We start from the raw sequence: 24176 nt of genomic DNA on the forward strand, positions 1-24176 counted from the left end.
TAATATTTAGGATATTTTTTTAAAAATAAAGCAATTATGAAATGTTCCTGCACAGAGCTGTAATGGTATAATATATATTAATATATATTAATATTAATAACATCACTGTATATTTACGCTTACTGACCATTGTTAGAAATATCTGTACACCTACTCAAGCATGCAATGATCTAATCAGCCAATGATGTGGCAGCAGTGCAGTGCATAAAAAGATTCAGATATGCACCAGCAGCTTCAGATAATGTTTACAGTAAGCAGAAAATCTTACAATACAGGACACATATATACTTCAACAGCAGAGGACCTTGTAAATTTTGACTGCTGTCAGTCTAGAACAGAAGGCTGAGGCTGCAGTCTCAGGTTAAATTTAGATTGGTCTGTTGAGACACATAGACAGTAGAGGCAGAATTTTGTGCACTGGATCCACTGTTGTCTGAGACACCAGTCCAGACCAGAAGTTGTGTAATATTGTAAAAGTGTGGGGAATGCTTTTTAAGGTACTTTTGTTAAAACAGGTCAGACATTGCTTGAATTCTGACATCTATTGGAGTATTGTTGCTGACCATGTGCATGGCCCCCCTTATGACCACAAGTTACCCATCTTCTCGTGGTTAATTCCAGCAGGAAAATGCACTGTTCCAAAGCAGAAATCAAGTCTAAACTGACTCAATGAGCATAATTTCATTCCATTTCACAGAGTCTTTCAGCAGTGGCCTTGTGTTCCCTGCATACTTACCATTTGATATCAGCTAAAAAGGAGCTTCAGTATACTCAGAATGCCCTGCAATATCATTGCAACATACTTTTGCCCAGTTTTTTCAGTCGCTTACAGTTTTTTGTTTATCACTAACAAAAATATCAAAATCAGGGATCTCTCGGCACTCGCTCAGTCATGTAGTGTGAACTACTAAAAGACAGATGAAAACGCCCAGCAAATATCTGGCATGCTAAATATCTGACCCTGTCGGTGACTGGTGGTCAGGAGCAATGGCTACATACAGCCAATGGGATCAAACTTTGGGACTTTTAAAGGCATGTAAAACCCTAAAAAATCTGTCTGCGGTGCTGTAACATTTGATATAGTTCTGTGTTAAGGACATAAGTACATATTTCAGTATAAAAAAAAAAAAGACAATTATAAACTCGGATTTTGCTCAATTGCTCTATAAGAACCCATTATTTTTGGACTTACTGAAAGTGTGTATATTCTCCTCTTTAGAGATTCTCTGGCATGGCTTGGTTAGTTTTCGTGTGCGTTTATTTTTGCCGTGTTCTCATGACAATACGTGTTTTTGGAGTGCAGCCAGGTGAGTCCACGATTTGCCGCTGTGAAAAATAATGTAATTTATGACCCCGGGTCGCCGGTCAGTCTTGTAGTGTGAACAGCACAACAACTGACAACTCAGAAAGTCGTGTAGTTTGAACCTTCCATAAAGCAACTGGCAAACTAATGAACAGCAGCCATAAATTTTATATATGTACATATGTAATATGGGCATAAATGTGGTTAATGAGCCTTTGCAAAATTTGGTCAATTTCTCTCTTTTAAGAGAAATCATTAACTTTATTTATTTTATTATATTTAATTTTTTAAAGGAAAAAAAATGGTCAATGGTTTGTTGATTGTTGGAAAGGCTCATTTACGGACGTGCAACAGATTCGTGACATGTTCACATTGTGTTGTTCATAATGAGCGGCAGCTGTTTAAACCCCCCATCACATGTTACAGTATGATCGAAGGATAAGGTTTACTGTCATCTCTATGTAGTGATTTACCGTTATATACTACTCCCTAAGCAGTTCTTTTTATTTGTGTAATTTCACACATTTTTTATTTGTATGTTTACTTTGATTATATTTAAAAGGTATCATTAATTCATATCATAATTGTTCAGCAGAATCAAAGTGAAGGTATATCATTAGTGGCATCAAACAGATTGTGAATGAATCCAGCCCTAAAGCTAGCATAGAGTATTTGAAAGAGAAGAGAGAGGACTTTCACATTGGGGAGATATTTGTTTCTCTCTCTGTTCTCTCAGTTTAGCCTGAATACCTGAATGACTCACTCAGCATCATTATCTCTGTGAATAGGGCACAGCAGTGGAGGAGGATGGCGCTGAGTTGACGCTCGAGAGTCTTTTCGTTAAAGTCTTTCTTCTCAGCCCATGATGTTTAAACCATGGTCATGCCTCGGTTTGCAGTGCGCAGTGTGTTCAGTTATAGCATAGATCTTTATGGAACTGACTGAAACATTAATGGGCTTCACATATAGCCTTTATTATACTGAACAGAGGCCCCTATTAATAATGAAGGTACATCGACGACATATAAGAACTGTATATTTATATATATGAAGTGTGCACACCTAACACGAAGCAGGTCGATGGCAAAAATCTATGAAAATATTGATTGCTTTTCCTTCAGCCTCGAGTGCTAATAGTGAAGCTTAATTGCATCCTTGACCTGGTTGTTCTAGATGTGATGTCACATACAATCTATAGGCTGCTTCTAATACAGTCTGGAAATGTGAAATGAGCAGGCTTTAATGGATGTGCTAAAGGATCATTCCTATTATACCTTGTTTTGTGAAGGATCTGCTGATTTATTGAGGTCTCAGAAGCTCATGTTGCTCTACCTCTATGCTGGAAAACCATAAACAAGCAGCCTAATGTGCACACACACACACACACACACTCATAAACACAGGTCCCCCCCTCCTTTCTGTTCATCTCCTTGCTGCAAAAACTTATGACGTCAGGTTGCCAGGCAACTGCCCGAGCAAACAGAATCCCTCTTCGCGCAGAGGGGTGGCCCCATCCTGTCGATCTGCACGTGCCTCCAGCAGCCCATTAACCTTATACACATAGACAAACAGACAGACAGACACACATACACACTCGCTCATTAACCTTGTCTCTTCAGCCTTCATCTCTTAAGATCTCCACTCTGGATTAACTGGCCTGTTCACATGCTGTCCTAGTCCTGCTGCCTGGATGTATAGCTAAATGTGAGCAGTTTTTAAATTGGCATTTAAAAGGAGGAACAGTATTAAAATATCTGACACCTGTTCTGCACCTTTCAGATTTTTTAAGTCATTGTTGGATTTTCTTGTTAGTTTTAAAATATGATGCATATTGTCGTTGCCAGATCTAAACCTGTGCTTCTTATTCTTTTCTTTACTCCATTTTAGGGCTGCATCTATTGATTATTCTAGTAATCGAGTACTCTACTGAAAAATAGATTCAATTAATCGAGTAATCAGATAAAAAATAAAATAAGAGTTGTTTCACATTAAAAGTCTGAGCTAAATTCCGTGCTCTGCGTTTTAAAATTAATGAAACGATTCATTAAAATAATTGATACATTTCTTAAATTGAGTAACTAAAATTACTCGAGTAATCGTTTCACCCCTACTTCATTTGAAAATGGAAGCGTTCATGCACGTGTGTCTACAGAAATGTCCCAGAATTACTAAAAATCTTAAAATCTTTACATAAATCTTAACTTGCAAGTTATGATAAAATGTCTACAACATAGAGTATTTCATATTCACATAATTTAAATAATGGTGTAGTTTGGTGTAGTATGTAAATGTTGTCATAATTCTTTAAAGTGTCAGTCTGTCTAAACTGAAAGCAGAAGCATTTCTGAGTGGAGAAGGGATAAAATATTGTGTTTAATGGTACCAGTGTGCTGAAAAAAAACATCCCTGCTAAGCCTAATATATTCATTCTAAAAACTGGTCTTGGGTCGTTTTCCGCAGGAGTTCTTCTGGCCACCTCACTTACGTCACACGTACAGCCTCTAAAAGAGAATCCAGCTCAGTTTTACTAAACAGGAGTGGCTGGTGGAACAATGGAGACTTCAGAAGCTGAAACTTAGAGTTCAGTAGCTCATGCACTCATAGTAAAAACAAAGTGTGTAGTTGAAGTGAAGTTTCTGACTGAGCGTGCTCTCTCTCTCTCTCTCTCTCTCTCTCTCTCTTTCTCTCTCTCTGCCTGAACATAACCTGGAATCTGATTCATCGGCTCTGAAAACCCATTTTAAAATGATTCTTCCACATGCTCAGTGTAATTACTCATTCTCACCAGAGAGGACCCCAAATCCCAAAACTTACAGATATCAGCTTTAAGTCTTAAAGACTTGATATATAAATATATAAATAACATTTCTTTTAAAGGGTTTTAAAAATAGATTTTTTTATTCAAAATCAAGATGTAATATGTGTCATCATATCTGATTTGTTTCACTCTTGGTGTGATTCAATTTTTGCAGATGTGAATACAGTAATTAGTAAATAAATAAATAATGCGGACCAAAACAATCACTCCAAGACAATTCTGGAGTGATTTGTTTGTTAAAGTGCAAATTAAAGATAAAAAAACCTAAAATATTAAATTAGCCATGTTAACTAATTACTGTTAAACATTATATTTTCTTTATTTAATTAACTAAGACGATGCAAATTAATTATCTTCACTATTTTATCAGGTAAATGTGCCAGATGGCTAATGCATAATTTGTACCATTAGATGGAGGAACTGGGAAGACGTTGTAGAATTGATCTTAAAGTTAAAATGAAAAATATATGGTGTTACTGACTTTGAGCTGCATCTGAATCTGCATGTCTGTTCAGTGTGTATTAAAAGGATTGACAGTAGACGTGGCCTCATTGTTATCTGAAGATCAGAGAACTGTGTGTGTGTGTGTGTGTGTGTGTGTGTGTTCTACCTGCAGTGCTGTAGCTGTTGCAGCAGTAAGTTCGCACTCACCCACTGCAATTTGTAAGCAGTGGTAGACAGAAGAGAATATACTGATCTTACAGCTGGCCAATTATAATTAGTTGAGCTCACAGTGATAAAAAAACAGGAAATCTATTGAGTGAAGTTAACAAATAAATAAATACAGGGCTCCCAAGCAGCTATCCATTGCCAGGGGTCCCTGATTTGTGAGCATGATGCTTGCCAGCGAGGACGTCTATTAACATCTGTAACAAAACTGGCATTAGTGTTCTCTTCCAAGTGTGTTCATCTTTTCAGTGCATTAGTAGCAGTTTGAAAAACGATCTGGGTGGCTGACTTGTGTTTTAGGGTCAGACCTGGCTAGTGAGTGAAGATTTGGGAATCACTGTACTCGGTGGTGCTGGGCAATAAATTCTACTTTTATTGTTAGAGACAATGACTTTTCCCAATACAAGCATTGTGATAGTTGCGACAATGCTTTGAATGACAAACTCAAATTAAATTGCATAACTAGTCCTAGTCACTAGTCACTAATGCGTGTCCACTATAGGGGTGGGTGATATGGCCCTTAAATAATATCACGATATTTCATGGTATTTTGGCGATAACGATATTTTTGACGATATGACAAAATACTGAATTAAGAAAACAGTACTGCAACAAAATTAAAATTAAGTTTTATTACTGCATATCGCACACCAGTAAATGAGATTTTAAGAATTTTAGAATTGAGAGTGATCCAGAATGTCATGATACCGTAATAATGCACTCCAAATATCTCCATATATTCAGGATTAAAGTAAAATAAATGATACTGGACAGATATAATCTGTCTCAATAGATATATATAATGGGAAATGAGAAGAGTGTGATTTTTTTCTTTTGCTAAAAACAGTAAAAAGGTAGTACCCAGATGTGATAATTAGCGGGGGGTGATATGGCACAATATTTCAGGGTATAATATCATTCACGATATTTAAAAAAATGTTGGTGATATTATTGTGTACGATGCGATATGGCACACCCCTAGTCCACTACCACAGATGGATTAAGTGCAGAGTTAAAAAACTTTTGTACTGCTGTGCAGGGGTGATTGTGAGTATGTTTGTGGTTGTGAGTATGGTGGCAGATGTTGCCATAGATTTGTGATTGAATCTGTTTTCAGCTGTGTTTCAGTACAACTTTTTTTTTTTTTACTATAACAACACAAAGGTGTGTGAACAATCCAAGTTTTGCTGAACCACCATTGGATAGAAGGTTTATGTTTCATGTACTGTTTCATGTGACCCTGCCTGGTAAAGAGTTCAAGCCTTTCTCTCAGAGCCTAAAGATGTAGAACACATGTTTACAAGGTTTTGGATGTGAAGGGCCCTGATGAACATGGCTTGTTACTAGGAGGAAACTAGTAAACGTAACCCAGAAAGTGTATCTATAGCACTATTTCTAGGAAACTAATGGTCGCCTGTTGCTTTCCAGTGTGAACGCAGGTTTAGGCGCTCGTACTGTCTCTCTCTCTCTCTCTCTCTCTCTCTCTCTCTCTCTCTCTCTCTCTCTCCACTCACAGTAATACTGTCATTATTCCAGCATGTTTTAAGTGAGTGACACTGATAGTATAATATAATTTAATTTTAACAGTCTAATGCTGATATTTCTTAAAAAAGAACTCAAACGTTGAAATGCATCCAGTAATATTCTTATTAAAAAAATATTTGCAGTTTAATCAGTTAAAATAAAGCCGTTGTGTTTGTTCTTAATAAAGCGCCACAATCATGCTCATTATTTGTTTGTTTCAACAAGATTCAAAAGATGGAGTCTCTTATGATGACAGTAGAAGAGAACCCTGATTGCAAGCTTTTAATAAAAGAGCTCGAGCCCCGTTCCAACATTCCATCCCAAAAAACAAAACATGGTTATAATGAAGATTTATTCTTATTATGAATTTAATAAAGGTGATGTTTTAAAGAATGAAAAGAAATAATTATTTTTTCCCACCAAGTGTACAGAAACCTACCGAAACCAAACTGTGGGGTTTATACCGAGGTGTGAACCAAACCGTGAATTTTCTTAACCTTTACACCCCTACTTGTTGCTAATGCTGGGGTAGCATTGCTGGCTAAAGCCAGCAGCTGATATGGTTGTGATGTTAATGTAAAAATAACAATGCTGGATGAGGCTATAAAGCTGTGATAGTGATGTAAATACCACAGTACTGACGCTGAGTGAGGCTAGTGATTGTGATGCCAATAGTGCAGTATTGAAACCAGCAGCCTGCTACTGACACTTCAGTAGAAACGCAGGGCGAGGCCAGCGGCTGGCATTCTGTTAATGTTGCAGCTGTTAAAGCTTTATTCATATACAGTGGAAAAACTGACTAATTCTATTAGCAAGAAATAAGCAAGTCATTGAGACTGAAATTGACAAAAGCATGCATACCATGCTTTCATATTATTAAAGTGCTCACACTAGTAATATTTTACCATTTATAAAATTAACTCTTGTCAAATTTCAACACTCACACTGGTAAATTTACTGTGTAGGTGTCAAGTTAGTTATGCTAGTTACTTGTAGTTTATTTACGAGTTATTTTATTTGCAGAATCTTTCAGTCACATTTTTGTTGTTTAATTTATTTATTCTGACATTTATTCTAAATTTCCCACCTGTAGCTTTTGTAGCTCTACAACAATCCGCTGCATTTATTACCACACAGTCAGGCTGTCAGCTACTAAGTATTCAGTATTAATTATGTATTAATTTACCTATTTTAATTCTAATAGTTCCTTTGCTCTACTTATACTATATTCTATGCGTTTTAATTCTGTTTCTATTCTGTTCTAACTAGAATCCGTGACGAATCTGATGTCAGACTTGGCAGAGCTTTTAGGTGCTCACGCATTGCATCTGTTCAGTGAGCCATGGCTATCTCATAAGAATAACAGACTAATCTATTTTTAGCTCCTGACGTTGGACGTTCCAAGAAAGAGGCAAATCCATAACTTCTGAAGTCAAGGGACGCTAATAAAAATAATACCCCTGATTTACGCACTAAAAAAGAGATGGTAAGTTTAGGAAGGAAAAATCAGATACGCCCATGTAGAGTCATATCGGTGGAGAGTATGTATTTTTATCTGGAGCAGATTATTTATTCACAAGCATGTCTGTTCGTTTTTAATTACCAAACAAATTGACGAGAACGTTATAGCCTATAATGTATTCTGCATTCTGAATTCATTAACAGTCATTTGTCCCTTGTCATTTCAAGAACAACGGAGAGCCTGATCAGAATCTATGTAATTGAATTAAACATTCAATTATATACAAATAGGGATCACTGATCAAACCTAATCTAAATCAGAGTTTTAATTAGTGTCCCATCTTAGATTTAGCTTGTTCGCTAGCATGCTCCATTTAGGGTGTGTGTTGTTTGCGTTTTGTGTATCTAACAGTGCGTGTAACCTTCACATCCCAAATCATTCTGTATTGTGTACTTAATTTGACATAATGTGGATGTTGTTCATTTAATTTTATAAATTCTCCCCAGTGTTAGTCATTGACAATTCCCACCTGATGTTATCTAGCGGCTTTTTTCCCCTCTCCGGGGAACATGTTAAGTTAACATGTGCATGGGCTTCAGAATGCCCTTCAAGGAACATTAGAGAAAAGGCCTCAGTTGTTTGTTAGATTGATTTAAAAGTGACATTGTAGTACGGATGTGACTAATCAGACTGTAAAAGGATAGAAAAAGAGAGATGCTTCCAGCAATGGCAGAAGCAAAACAGATACAAGCAAAAGGAAAGTCAAAAACAGGCTATAATAAAAAAAATATTAAGAACAAGTAGCAAACAGGAAAGGGCAAACGCAAATTGAAAAAAAAAAACAATGTATGCAGAGCAAAACTAGTGAAAATACACTTAGTACAGTTCTAAACAATCAGCAATGCTATAACAACACAATAAACTTTTAAAGTAGGTTATATGCAATACTAGAAAGTGAACACAGATGTAGAAAATCAGCACTCAGGTGAAGATGAGCATAAAAAGCGCCCCTGATTGCCTGACTTGGCGCATTTGTCTTTGGCATGTATTTGAGTGGAATCCTGGGAATCGTAGTCCTGAACATTGACAGAGACAAGAGGAAAAGCCACAAGGTTTGATTTCTTTTGGCATTAAACACTAAAAAATTGGCATGAAAAGTGAGTCACAATCCAAAGTAGAAAAGAAGCAAATCTCTGCTGTGAAACATGGTGGTGCACAGTCATGCATGAGCAGAAACATATCTACAAATTACGCAAACCAGTTCACGTTTGCACACAGCAAAGCTATTGTTAATTAAGGTTGTTTAACAGTTATGATGAACTTTTTTATTTTGTGTTTTTCAATATGTCAGTAGTGCATACTGCAGTTTACATTATTTCCGCTGATCATATGCTCCGCTCTTTCTCCTCTCTCTATGTTCATCTGTTCTGTAGTTCTATTACTTCTCTTCTGTTTCTTACAGGCCTTTGATAATTTTCATAACTGCTATTGCAAGAGAAAGTATAAATTATGAATTGTGTGCCTTAATCAGTTATTGATGCTGTAATACTGAGCAATAGAAAAGTTTTAATAACAGTCTCATGAAAGTTGGAAAAACATAATTATAATAATTTACCGGATGTAGCAGGAAGGCTATTCTTTGAAACATCAAAAAAAGAAAAGAAATAGAACCACTTACAGACAACCTTTGCAGATTGCAAACGTATTGCAGCTTTGTGAAGAAATAGAGTTTGGAGGTTATATTTACGACAGGCGAAACTTTTTGTGTTGGGGTTCAAGCAGCTTCTGCTTGCAGTAGAAAGCCAATGCCCCCTCTCTGATAAGTCATGGACATGTGAACAAGGTGGAAATTGTATTGTGTGTTTTTTAAATAACAGTAATGTAACAGTAACAGTAACAGGAATGAGTACTAGTAACAGGAGTGAGTTCCAGTAACAAAAATGAGTGTCATTAACATGAGTGATTTGTTTTTGTTATAAATATAATTGTTTTGAACTACAGTTAACCATTTCTTTAAAATAAAGACTTCCTTGAGAGAAAATCAAAGGAATTAGTGGACTTGCTTTTAAACATGCTTTTTAAATGTCACATGAGTTTTGTAACAATCTTTGGCTTAGAAACCTTGTAAAAAATTAAGTAAAACTGACCAGTACCCGTTTTGAATAGTTAAGTGTATGTGTTATTAGATTCAGAGTTGAAAAAAGATTTTAAAAGAAGTTTAATTTGGAAGAGATACAACAAGCGAATGGCACCTATTCTGTGGAATGGCCCTTATATAGTGTCTGGTACTAGCACAGTGAATCGTTTCAAACAGTGGAACAGTTTTCTTTGGATCAAAAATGCTGAATAATCTTATAGCATTTTTATTGTTTCATTTGATTAATAGCGCAGGTGTCTTTCTGTAAAGCCCCTGTAGAAATATTAATGTGTGTATCATAGCTTCCGCTGCTGGAGACAGACAGAAATAAAGCATTTGCTAGGTAGGGGTGGGCAATATTATATCGTATACAATATATCGAGACACAGAAATATCGTGATAGTAAAAATCCATATCGTGATAATAGGGCTGTTCTGTCTTAAAAGTAGTCTATTATTTAGTGTGAAGCTTTAGGTGTATTTACTGTATAATTGTTTTAGTTTGCAGTTTATATGCATGCACTAAATATTCTGCAATATTTTTTGCTGCATTATATTATTTTATGCTATATTATTTATTTTGCCACATTATGATTATACTGTTATACTATTATACTATATTCCTGAAATTAACAAATTATTTTTCTGTTTTCGCCAAGTATATCGCCAAGTATATCGATATCGCAAAAATACCCTGAAATATCGCAATATTATTTTAGAGCCATATCGCCCACCCCTATTGCTAGGATGCATTATAAAATCTTTATCCTGTGTGTCTCTGGAGTCTGTCTGTAGCCCACACAATATATACTTCACCTCACATCATAGCGTATAAACCTACAGGGATCGGCCTTCTTTGGCACGCTGTAACTTATGCCATCACCGAGGGATGCCGTCACCATTGCCCTCTTCATCATTGCTGCTCTTCTTGCTTTTTGTCTTCACACTGAGATAAGATAGCCTGTGATAGGCTGCTTCCCCATGACAGTGCTGCTAAACTGCTGTTGATTTTTCATTCTGCTTGGCCTGACTGTGTTCTTACAGAGAGAGAGAGAGAGAGAGAGAGAGAGAGAGATGTATTGATTGGTGGGGCACGCTGAGCACAGAGGTCGGCCTGGACCATGTGATCCAGTTGCTGAGTGGGGCTTTGAACTCATATCTCAACGGAAGGACTTTGGCTGTGGTTTTAACTAGATGAAGTTGTTTAAAAGGGGCCGTAGCTTAAACTTTAAGCTTGCCTCAATATTTTGGCCACATTTCTGACACAATTATAAGAATAGAAGATGAACTGAACTACAAAAGGTTGCAGCTAGACTATTAGTGTCATTTTAGAGTGAAAAATGAACGTCTCTCTATGCCAAAATGTTGGCACAGCACAAGATTTGAGTTCTCAGATTAATAAAGCTAAAGCTTGTTTTCTGTCATCATTAGGAAAGAGTAATTGATTCACATTTCAAAGCTTTAGAACTACTTTGACTACAAATATCATTCTGCATATCATTTTGCAGCTATGGGATCCTTTAAGCAGTTGCCTAGCACTCTGACAACATTAACTCAAAGTATGCTCATTTAAAAAAAACAAAAAAAAAAACTTTTTTGCATCCTTACTACAAAATTCAAAACATTTTAGAATTTCAGAATTTCAAGGACATTCTCTCCAGCTGTTAAGCATGGGGGTGGATTACTCATGCCTAACAGCATTGCATTTCTTTTTGTGTTAGTTTAAATCTGTAAGGGATGAAAATAAACATAATAATCTGTCATATTTAACCTAATATCTTTTATAAAGCAGATCATTTTTTACTGCCTTAGCTATTCGCACTTAACTTGAAATTTTTTCTGAAGTTTATACAGTTCTGGGAAAAAATAAGAGACCACTGAAAAATGATATATTTTTTGACATTTTTTATTAGACTTTTTAATTGAAAACCTCTGGAATATAATCAAGAGGAAGATGGATGATCACAAGCCATCAAACCAAGCTGAACCGATTGAATATTTGACTAGACTAGTGGAGGAAGACATGCCAAGATGCATGAAAACTTTGATTAAAACCAGGGTTATTCCATCAAATATTGATTTCTGAACTCTTAAAACTTTATAAATATGAACTTGTTTTTTTGGCATTATTTGAGGTCTGAAAGCTCTGCATCTTTTTTTGTTATTTCAGCCATTTCTCATTTTCTGCAAATCCATGCTTTAAATGACAATATTTTTATTTGAAATTTGGCAGAAATGTTGTTGGTAGTTTATAGAATAAAACAATAATTTTCATTTTACTCAAACATAAACCTATAAATGATTTAGAAACTGAAGTGATCTCTTAATTTGTTTCAGAGCTGTATGTTCATAGTTTTTTTTTTTTTTTTGTATTGTATCTCAAGTATTTAAAAAATATATAGTTTTTCATGATTTGGGTCCTTCAAGTATAAGTTTACTTGTAGACAGTGCTCGTCCACATATCTAACTGATGAGTAGTCAGTTAGTACTCAGCTATTAATGTACAGGTATGATTAGGTACTGTGCTTATAAAATGATTAATGGCATGAGTTTCAGTTAATGTATGTCTAATGGTGATTTGATTGTCTTCTTCTCTCTGTAGGTCAGTGTGGGTTGTAGGTCACCCATTCAGCCTTGCTGTGATCTTCTGTGTGAACATCCCTGCCGTGCAAATCACAGCCCCGACCTGTCACACCTCGTCCGTTTCACCTTGACTCTGAACTCGTCCCCTCATCTCGCCGTCCCTGCTCTTCTCCGCTCCTGTGCCACCTCTTTTCGCCATCTGCTCACAGAAGGAGCTGGGATGACGCCAGACCTGCTCACCTCTACATCCCGTCTCAACCAGGGCTAATCAGCGTCGTCTCCACACACCCCCTGCTCGCCACACACACTCCGGCCGACGAGATGGGCGACGGGAGCTGGGTGTGTCTGAGCCCGGCCGAGTTCTCCCAACTGCAGCAGTACAGCGAGTGTGAGTACCGAACATGAGTCATCCGTACAGCAGAAGCTCAGCATGTCTGTCTGCGCCTCTGATGATTGCTACAGCTGATTTGCTGATTTGGTTTGATTTCAGTCTAGATTAGATTGGTGGTTTAAAACAGAGTTTTTTTTGCTCATCTGCTGGGCCAGGCCATTGTCATGTTAATTCTAAATGCTTTTAAAAAGGTCTTTTTTACCTAACTCACAGAGGACTAGAGTTTTCACAGCTCAACAGTATGCATCATTCCACACCAGCTACTGGTTCATTATTAGCAGTAAAGAGGCTACAGTATACAGCTCTGGGAAAAAAAATAAGAGACCACTTAAAAATATTAAGTTTCTTTACTACCAAATTTTACCAAATTGAAAACCTCTGGAATATAATCCAGAGAAAGATGGACGATCAAAAGGCATCAAACCAAGCTGAACTGCTTGCATTTTTGCACCAGGGGTAAAAAAAGGCATAAAGTTATCCAAAAGCAGTGTGTAAGACTGGTGGAGGAGAACATGCCAAAATGCATTAAAAACTGTGATTAAAAACCAGGGTTAGTCCACCAAATATTGATTTCTGAACTCTTAAAACGTTATAAATATAAACATGTTTTCTTTGCATTATTTGAGGTTTGAAAGCTCTGCATCTTTTTTGTTATTTCAGCCATTTCTCATTTTCTGATAATAAATGTTCTAAATGGAATTAGAGAAATGTTGTCAGAAGTTTATAGAATAAAACATCAATGTTCATTTTACTCAAACATATACCTATAAATAGCAAAATCAGAGAAAATGATTTAGAAACTGAAGTGGTCTCTTGTTGTTTTTTCAGAGCTGTATAGTGCAGTAGAACTTGAACATATGTAATGTGTTTATCTCATAACAGTAGTAGGTGTAGTAGTAGAAAAGAAAAGGTTTTCTTTTATAGAGCTTATGACTTTTAACAATTAAACGGTATTTTTAATTAGATGCATATGTAGGATGGCCCAAATTGAACAAATACCAAATAATACATTTATACAGTAATGTATTCTAAAAAAGTTAATAGAGAATTAAGTATTATTCTTAATATTATAAAAAAAATTACTGCAAATAAAATAATACAAACTTGAGTTGGTAAGTTAAAATGTTTTTAAAATTGAGTTTCAATGCTGAAGTGGTGCAGATTTTCCCAGTTCAGTAGAAACTCTCAGAGCCTGAGAGGTGATCCAGTCACTGGAGCACGTCTAATAGTTTTCATTATTTACAGAGATCATTGATGTGATTATAGAATGGCATAGGCAGAGGTGCTTTAACCTGCTTGTGGGACCCGGGGGCTAAAGGTGGTCCTGAGCCCTACGGGATTATTTAAATTCATAAAACCAGTATAACGGAACGTGGCACAGCTGAGCTTCCTCCTCACTAATGTAGACTAATATTACCACACCCTGGACCATATACAGCATCACAAAACACTGCTGTCTGCCTCCCAGAACCACAAAAGACTATGTGGTAGGGTCACTTATGAACTTAATGTAACATAAACTTACTGTATTATTAGCTATGAGAGAGATTAGCTATGAGGAAGATTTTAGATTAGTGATAATAAATCTGTATTTAATATAACTTAAACTTACTGTATTATTAGCTATGAGACAGATTAGTTATGAGGAAGATTTTAGATTACTGATAATAAGTCTGTATTTAATATAACTTAAACTTACTGTATTATTAGCTATGAGACAGATTAGTTATGAGGAAGATTTTAGATTACTGATAATAAATCTGTATTTAATATAACTTAAACTTACTGTATTATTAGCTATGAGACAGATTAGCTATGAGGAAGATTTTAGATTAGTGATAATAATTCTGTATTTAATATAACTTAAACTTACTGTATTATTAGCTATGAGACAGATTAGTTATGAGGAAGATTTTAGATTACTGATAATAAATCTGTATTTAATATAACTTAAACTTACTGTATTATTAGCTATGAGACAGATTAGCTATGAGGAAGATTTTAGATTAGTGATAATAATTCTGTATTTAATATAACTTAAACTTACTGTATTATTAGCTATGAGACAGATTAGTTATGAGGAAGATTTTAGATTACTGATAATAAGTCTGTATTTAATATAACTTAAACTTACTGTATTATTAGCTATGAGACAGATTAGCTATGTTTTTGATTACAGATAATAATTCTGTATTTAAATACTGCCCACAAATCATCATTTACATATACAGCATTTGGCTGAAGCTCTCTTCCAGAACGAATTACAGATAAATCATTTCACACAGATTAGAATGTTGCATGTTGGCAGCCCAAGAACTGTGGCTGGTGTACTGTGAATCAGCAAATAATTCAACTCCAGTCTAAATGGGGGTACTTTAAGGAGGGAGCTACATATTTTAGGTTACAATTATAAAATACTGTAAAATTGTAGAGAACAATTAAATCTGACAAACCTACCAGACCATTCTGTTTAGAATTAATATATTAGATGTTGCAAGGATGGTTGTTCGAGGGCATGGATACCAGTAATTAGAATATATTTAAGCAATAGAACATGAGAGGTAGTGTGTTATTGCGAATAGATAATCACAGCCGTGATGTTATTTGCGATATTAACAACCTCGAGTGTTCTCTTGCTTTTCTAAAACAGTTTTTTTTTAATATATATATAAATCAAAGAACCTCAAGAAATTTATTAAAAAATGTTCTTTATTTAGGACTGTGCTTTTTGCCAAAAGTAGTTCCACAGCAAGTGAACTGTAACAGAACTACAGTAAGTACAAAACAGCGTATGGTTTATACAGGGTAACGCCATGAACGTTACCTTGTAAACAAAATAAGGACCGTGAAATAAAGCTGAAACTCTCCTCTCCTGCTCCCCGAAGTCGTCTTCATGTGAAAGCTGCGCGTTTGCGAGCGTTTCTGCCTGTTTTCTGAGTGGTGTTTTTTAAGCTAATGCTAGCTAGCTAAACTGTGCTTGCAGGACTGTGGTTAGGTTAGTGTAGCTTGGTTTATCTTAGCATTAGCTTAGCTTAGCCATTGCCTGGCTGGTTACTGTTCTGGTTATCAGACTGCAGCTGAGGTAACTGATGGATTGACGAGCCAGTGCTGTGGGCTATGGGCGAGCGTGTCTTGGCTGGGTGCTAGCCTGTGCTAAGCTAATGCTGCTGCCGCTGGTGCTGCTGCTGGAGGTGATGATACAAAAATGTTTTGTGTGTATATGGTGTTACTTGGCAACCCGTCCGCAGAGTGATACAGATTTAGTGCGAGAATGACGTGCTGTTATCACAAATATCAGCGCGGTTAGAACATTTCTCCACCAATCACATTGTGAGGTCAGAACTAAGTGTTGTATAATGTCCTCTCCAATAAGTAATACTTCTTTTAATTTAAGTTCAAATAAAATCTAAGTTACTGCAGCTTTAATAAATTCAGTCAATCAGAAGTCACAAATATTTATTTTTGTAAGAGTGTTTGAAGGAAATAAATAAATCTCATAGAAAAAATGGCCAATCTAAGGCTCCTTAGTAAGTACTCAGGGCCTGTGGGCTTAAACCCAGGTAAGCTCGTGCATTAAATTGCCCATGGGCAAATGGCAGGAGAGTGCCTTATAAATAAACAAAAACCAATATGTTTACCGCCGCACAGCCAGAGAGAACCAACCTACTTTTTCTCACACACACCGCAGTGAGGAGTGCTATAACGGTCTCCAGTAATGAATCTCAGAGCTAGATTTATTTATTTTTTTAAGTACTTATTATTACGTACATATTATACTACAGCGAATTCACTTCCTCTTTTTTCTTTAAGAAAGATATGGTTTAAAGGCTTTGATCACTTGATTTATCTGTTCTTTAAAGCTCTTAGTCCTTCAGATAATTGTGCCTGCAAAGCACCTGTTTAAGGTAATGTCCAGGTCAATATGTAATTTAAGGGTATTTCACTGTGTGTAAATATCCCTGAAACGGGCCCTCTGGGCTTTTAGGAGGCACTGCTGGAAAGGTAGACTGTATTGACAGAATGTATTGATGCCCCGCTAGTGCTCTCTGTTCTGTAATTCATCAGGAGTCTTTAATGTTATTATTTATGCAAAATACTTTATAACCCAGACTTATGGTTGAAATTGAACAAAATTAAACAATTTACCAAAAACCAAAGAATTTAACAATTGTTTTTTACAATTAAACAGTCTATTAAAAATTAAAATTAAAAAGTGTATATTGTCTTGCTTTTTCTAAATATTTATAGAACATTTAACCTTTTTAATATTTATGCAGACATTTCATAATCAGGAATTTACATGCTGAGGCTAAACTAGATCAGCTTATGTAACTATTCGAACCCATATACAGCTTATATCTTTCAATTGGATTGCAGTCAGTTTGTGAAAGAAAACTGATAACACAGAAAGTGCCTTTTTAGCCCTTTTCAGAAGAATCATTTTGGTTGCCAAATATTTGGTGCATTTCTCGTATTAAAATATAGTGTACATTTTTTTCTTAATTAAGAGTTTAATTATGTGAGACTTTTCTCTTAATATTATTAACAATTATAAAAGTACTGAGTCATAGTTGTATTATTTATACATTTGTAGCAAATATCCAGTAATAGCCAGATCATTTTTACTACTCATTTTATTAATGTCCATCTTTTCTGTCTGCAGGCCAGAATGAACAAAGGGATGTAAGAAAATATCAATTTTCATTAAGTATCGTATATTGTATATTACATATGTATCGTGTATTTTGTCTTCAGATCCCACTGTTCTAATTACATAAAAAGTTCTTTTGTATCACTCTAATAGTATTTTTATACTTATATATTTTGTCCCAAATTTTGCTTAAACATAGTGATATAATCACAATATATTGAATTGTAACCCCTGTATTGTGATAACTATCGTATCGTCAAGTTATAGTCAATACACAGCTACAACAGGACACATGGTTCAAAAATTAAACAGTGCTTTACTGGCTGGTCATTATTATTATGTTAGCTTTCACAATGTATTTGTTAGGTTGAAATGGAGAACAGTAAAACATACATGTATTATTGTGCATGAAAATATTATTTAGATAATAAATGATTACACATTCAACACAATGTAAAAGCATTAATATGGTTTAGGGCTTTTAACATTACAGGGTTCTGTTTTAAAAATACATATATATTTCTAAACTGTTTTCAATTTACAATTTAAAATCCTACCTGATTTCACAGAACTGACATCAGCTTTCCACAGATATATATATACCTTGCTATATTTATATATATGAATATTTCTGTCAGTCACATTTTCCACAAAACTTTCCTGTAGACGATGTGGGCTGAGCACATAACACCATGATGTTTTATAATCAGGAGAGAATTCAATGGCTTTTACTGTAATTAACATTCCGGTAAATCAGTCTTTAAAAATGAAATAGAGCAGATGTTGAGTGTTTTGCAGGTTTTAATTGATTATATATAAATGCTGCTTTTGTCCATCTAAGCTAAACGTTACCATTTTTATTTATTTGACAGCTTAAATTGCTCAATTAAATTAAATTGCATTTTTCACATGACATTGTTTTTTGTGTAAGACTGTCATTTTTTAACAGTGCAGAATAATTTTGTCTTTTGACTTAAAAGCCAGCATTTTTGCCTGTAGAGAATTCATCATCAAACTGATTAAATTGTGAAATCCTCAGTTTTAATAAAATAGTCAATTATGATGAAAAGTTAAAAACAAAAAAAAAAAACTAACAAAACTACTGATTTTTTTTTTACGATTGTTTGTTTTTATTTACGAATGTAAAGGTTGTTGTTGTTGTTGGGCTTTGCCTTCTTCTATTTCATACACCCCATTCATATCTGTAAAGGCCGAGTATATTCTATGTGCTTGTGGTGTGGGCAAGTGTGTGTTTGTATGTTCTGGGATAGGTGCTAAATAGTGGGTTGTTTTGACACAGTGGTGTTAATAAATATATTATGTAATATATTTGTTAGGTCTGTTTAACGAGCTGCCACTTGAGGCTTCACTTACATTCACAGCACTAACATTTGCTGTCACAAAAAACAGTTATTGTTTTTTACACAATTTTATTATTATGGCCTGCACAAATCTAATCAGATTTTAGATCATATGGACTGAGGACTGAGACATATACAAATATTCTACAGTTCTTTAAAGAATTGTTCTTCTTTTTGTTTCACCAGAGTTTCTAACATCTTAATTAATCTACTTTAGTATGTACTTAAGTTTGTATGATTTAAACTAATGATTTTATGTTAATGTTCCTGCTATATTGAATTATAAATTTATACTCAAAATGTATACAATTCCTTCTGTATAATGCTCAGCTTCATTAATGGTTGATTGATTAATTGATTAATTTATTGATTACAGTTGTTTTTTTTATATTATTCATTTGTATGTATTAGAAAAGTTGAATAGCATGTTTCATTTATGCTCAAAGGTCTTAAAAACATCACAGACAGTAAATACAGTTTTGTTTCTATTTGCATATGTTGCATGTCACAATATTTCTGATTTATCTGCTTACTGATTTAACAGCAGACCAAACTAAGAGGAACCAATGCCATTATTTATGTTTTTGAGGGGCGCTATTTTCTGGGATATAGGGTTGAGAAGTTTTATTTTTTTCACTAAAAACTATTTTCAGTATATGAAGTAACTACAGACAGCATTTCTCCTCAATTCCAAATAAAAAAATTGTCATTTAGAGCATTTATTTGCAGGAAATGAAAAATGGCTAAAATAACAACAAAAAAAAAAGATGCAGAGATTTCAGACCTCAAATAATGCAGAGAAAACAAGTTCATATTCATAAAGTTTTAATAGATCAGAAATCAATATTTGGTGGAATAACCTTGGTTTTTAATCACAGTTTTCATGCATCTTGGCATGTTCTCCTCCACCAGTCTTACACACTGCTTTTGTATAACTCTATGCCACTCCTGGTGCAAATATTCAAGCAGTTCAGCTTGGTTTGATGGCTTGTAATCATCTGTCTTCCTCTTGATTATATTCCAGAGGTTTTCAATTTGGTAAAATCAATGAAACATTTTTAGGTAGTCTCTTATTTTTTTTTCAGAGCTGTATATCTGTAGATACTCAAAATTAATAATACTACAAAATGGCAGCATTTTCTATGTTACAGACACCATAGACACACTATAAATGGTCCTACTGAATAAGCTGGCCTTGCTTCATGAGGATCTGTGTCTTTTTATTTCTTTTTATCTCCAATAAATGACCTTCCTGTCTGTAACCGTTAGTATAGAGTCTCTTTAGAAGTATTTAAATAACTGCTAAGTGGCGTGTGTTGTTTGTCAGCCCCTCACAGCAGTCAGTCCTCAGCCTTTATATTTGCTCCCCTTCTCTATCTGACCTCTGGCATTTCACGGCAAAGACTGTCATTTACATGGAACTGTGACCTGAAACTAAACAAACAGCTCATAAATCTCAGACTCAGTCAATGCAAGTGTGAGGTCATTCTTTCCTATCACATTAACCACCGGTTGGCTTTGTCTAGGGGTTTACCTGATGAGGGATGACTCATTTTCCCTTAGATTAGAGAGGAGGTGAGCTCTGGCTTTCGCTCAGGGGGTTATTTTTAGTGTACAGTGCCTCATTTCGACTGAGCCGGATCGCTCCGTTTAGAAATGAAATACCTTCCATCCCATTGAAACAGTAACTTTCAGAAGTTACTTTCATTAAATATTTATTAATATATCTATATATAAGCCCCATACTGTCACACATAATGTGAAAAGCTATCCAGTTTAGCTACTATAAGGTGCACCAGATGCTGACATGGACATTCAGTTGTGCGCAAATGGCAGTTTGAATAATTTCCATTGGAAGAAAGCATTGTATTTATAATGGGTCCACTGTACCTTATTTATAAAATGTTCTTAAGAAGACATTTCTTTTTAAAACCCACAGTTTTCATGAAGATTCTTGTTTCCACCAGGGCTTTATTATTTGGAATTAGTTCAGTTTACTTTAGTCCAACATTGTAAGTATTGCTGGGCAGTATACCAACTGGTATACACTGTCCTGCCTGGAGATGAAATGAGAACATCACTTTGTCTAAGGAGCTTCTTTTGCTGTTCCTCGCTGTATGAGTGTTTCTATCCAAGTTAAATAAAGAACAACAGCAAACAGCAATTATTTACTCAGAAAAGAGACCCTTTTATATATATTAATATTGTAGCTTAAGGTATAATTTTAATGCACACTGAACTAAATTTATTGAATACTATAATGCCTCTAATGGCTTCAGGAATAACAAGACTATTGTAAATTGATATTAAACTTGTGTCAACCTTGTGCAATAGTTTACATTCTTTAGCTGTTTTTCTGATAATAAAGTCAGATTTTTTCATATATTGTTTAATTTTGTGGGACAAAGTAAACCCAATAGTAATCAAAGCCTTAATTTAAAACCTAAGTGTTTTATATTGTATGTATTCCTAACAGTACAGTAAATCACAAACCTGTATAAAAAGAAATAATAATTATAATAATGAAAATACAGTGATATACCGTGAAATTGTCAAAATCTTGAAAAATACTATTATATACATTTTTGGTCATACTGCCCAGCACTACTTGAAAGAAAAAAAAATGTTATCAAACTTCATTTTAAATATTAATAACTGTTAATCTTTTTTTGGGGGTGAATGAGGATTAGTGTCCCTAATGGCAAGCATTGAATGGAGACATAAAGCCTCCCAGCACTTGGCTGAGTAGTGGAATTGTGTCATGTGGGGTGATGGAGCTCCTCTTATACCTTTGGGATGAATTAGAGTGGCGTTTGTAATTCAGTACTAATCAACAACATCAGTACCAGAGCCTCACTATTGCTTTTCTTGCTGAATGCATTTAAATTGTGTCTGTGTGGAAAGTTCGATATTCTTTACCCTCCATATTCTTGTATTTAGCCAGTGTTTTACAATAGTAAGTTATTAGCAAATACTAGATAAAATGCAAATCTAATATTTGAACCTAATATTCAGGGTAAATCTTGCAGACTGTGAGTTATGAACAGTTTAAGTCAACAGTTAAGTCAAGTCAGATCAGTAGGAGGCTCAGGGATCACCCCTGTCAAAACCCGAGAAAAGGACAGCTTATGTCTGTGTAGAAAAACACCCTTTGTCTGTTCTGGCAGATGCTAGTAACTGATATGATGACACACAGTGTCAAAGCTTGTGGTTAAGAGAAAAGAAAGTGAAGCAAGTGAGGGCAGCGTAGTTTTGTTTTGCTCATGTTGAAGCATTACATGCTTCTGGATTCCCCCTTCTTTTTTAGCTTTTAAAGTAGCTAAATGTGGTTGAATTATAGCATCAAGTTTTCACATCCTATTTACTCAGTGTTACATAGCAACCTTACTGTCTGTAAGAACAACAGTATGTTTATTAATTTAATAGAAAATTGGATGTAAAAACTCTTTTTTTAATGTAGTGCAGTGTACAAGAAATAAGTTTTCATCCATTTTCCCAATTTTTGTTTTTTCACCTCTGCCCCTCACAGTCTTAACTTTAGGAAAACTTAATCTTTTATATATAAAATAATCTTTTATTTTCAGATTTTTCAATTTTTACATTTTACAAGTTGGATTATACCATCAGATTTGTTTTACAAGATACAAAAATGGACCAATCTGAAAATTGAGAGAAGATTCTACTTTTCTTTTTTCTTGAAATTCTGTTTACAAAAAGGCTGAAATGAAAAACTTAATAATTGAAAAATTGGATGAAAACCCATTTCTTCTTCATTTCTAATTTAGCTTGATACAGTCAGAAAATAAACTGCTAAAATTGACTGATCCACTGAATTCGCCACAAAGAGTATATTACATTTAAACAAAATAGAGTTTAATGCATTTATTAATTTTTCATGAATTAATAATAATGTTAAATAATAATAATAGACTAAATGTTAAGAAGGAGCAAACAGCAGATTAGTAGCAGCAATTTAGTTTGGACAGAGACAGCTCTTTCATGGCTGTGTAGTCTAAATGTGTTGCAGGATGTCTTAAAAAACAGAACTGATGCAATAATAATAACTTTTAAAAAATAATTTGCTAGAGGAATATGACAAGTTGCTACAACTAATGACAAGATTAAGCTGCCACTGCTGACTTTATTAAGAGTAATGTGTGCTTTGAACTATAAATGACAGACTTTGCACATGCATTTTTGGACAAGCTGGGAGTTAAAGATCCAACATTGAAAATAAACAAATCATATGAAATGAGGACTAAGACATAAATGAATATTCCACTTTTTTGAAGAAGAAGAAGAATTGTCCTACCTTTGCTTTACCAGAGTTTTTAATATTTTATATATCCATTTAAGTATGTACTTAAGTTTATATAATCAGTGTTTCTGCTATAGTTTTCAGTGATACATTTATACTTATTTTCTATTTCCTTTGTATAATGTTCAGCTACATTGTAAATGACATGAGTGTTGATTGCTTTGTTGATTACAGTTGGATTTTTTATTATTAATGTGTATGTATTAGAAAAGTTGAATAGCACATTTTATGTTATTTTTTTCTTACTTACATTTCCTTATCTTTCTCTCATATGCAGACTCCTCTAAGAAGCTGAAAGATGTTTTGGAGGAGTTTCATGGAAATGGTGTGCTCTCCAAATACAACCCCGAGCAGGTACGTTCCCTCAGCACAGGGAGGAGCTATGAGCTCACTTGATTAAATGCATTGTAAAAAAAAAAAAAAAGACTGTGACATGGCGGAACACCAATACAGGCTTTTTCAGCCCCCTGGCCATTATCGGAAATGCTTAGTCATCCGCCTCTATGAGGCAAAGGTGCCTTGTCCCCACATTGACACACACCACAAAGCCCATGCATCATTCTAGCCTGAGAACAAAGACTAGCAGCGCAGACATTCATAATTTTCTTTATGGAGTTTCACCATTATATTTCTTCGCCTCCTTCGAACTTCCTTCGATATAAATAGCGAGCTCATCTGGGTTAGGCGCCACCGAGTGCGACCCAGAGCCTTGCCTAGATCGATACGGGCTCTGTACTGGTGCAGTCAGTGGGTCTGCAGCCAGCGCCGACTGGACTAGTGCGGCCACAGCATGCTCATCATTGTCAGATAGTGACCACCTGTAAATCACACAGAGCCTACAAATGGCTCCAAATGTTGGTGACATGCCATCAGTGCCAGGAAGCTGCCCTCCTACTGGTGATAGCACAGTATATCTCTGTGATGGATGATCCGTGGCTGCTGGGTTGTAAATATGAGGTG

General features: G+C 35.1%; 1 protein-coding gene across 4 annotated transcripts in view; it reads left to right on the top strand.

Annotated features, from left to right (window-relative positions):
* LOC103046181 (diacylglycerol kinase beta) overlaps nt 1-24176 on the top strand; it is a 194126-nt gene that overhangs the window by 56654 nt on the left and 113296 nt on the right. For all 4 annotated transcript variants that reach the window (XM_049484968.1, XM_049484967.1, XM_049484970.1 and 1 more), the window contains exons 2-3: nt 12515-12883; nt 23494-23570. In XM_049484968.1, coding sequence (XP_049340925.1) covers nt 12817-12883; nt 23494-23570 — 144 coding nt within the window. In that variant the 5' untranslated portion in view covers nt 12515-12816. The remainder of the gene's footprint in view (nt 1-12514; nt 12884-23493; nt 23571-24176) is intronic.

This window comes from Astyanax mexicanus, chromosome 11 (assembly GCF_023375975.1).
Source record: "Astyanax mexicanus isolate ESR-SI-001 chromosome 11, AstMex3_surface, whole genome shotgun sequence".
Taxonomy (NCBI): Eukaryota; Metazoa; Chordata; class Actinopteri; order Characiformes; family Acestrorhamphidae; genus Astyanax; species Astyanax mexicanus.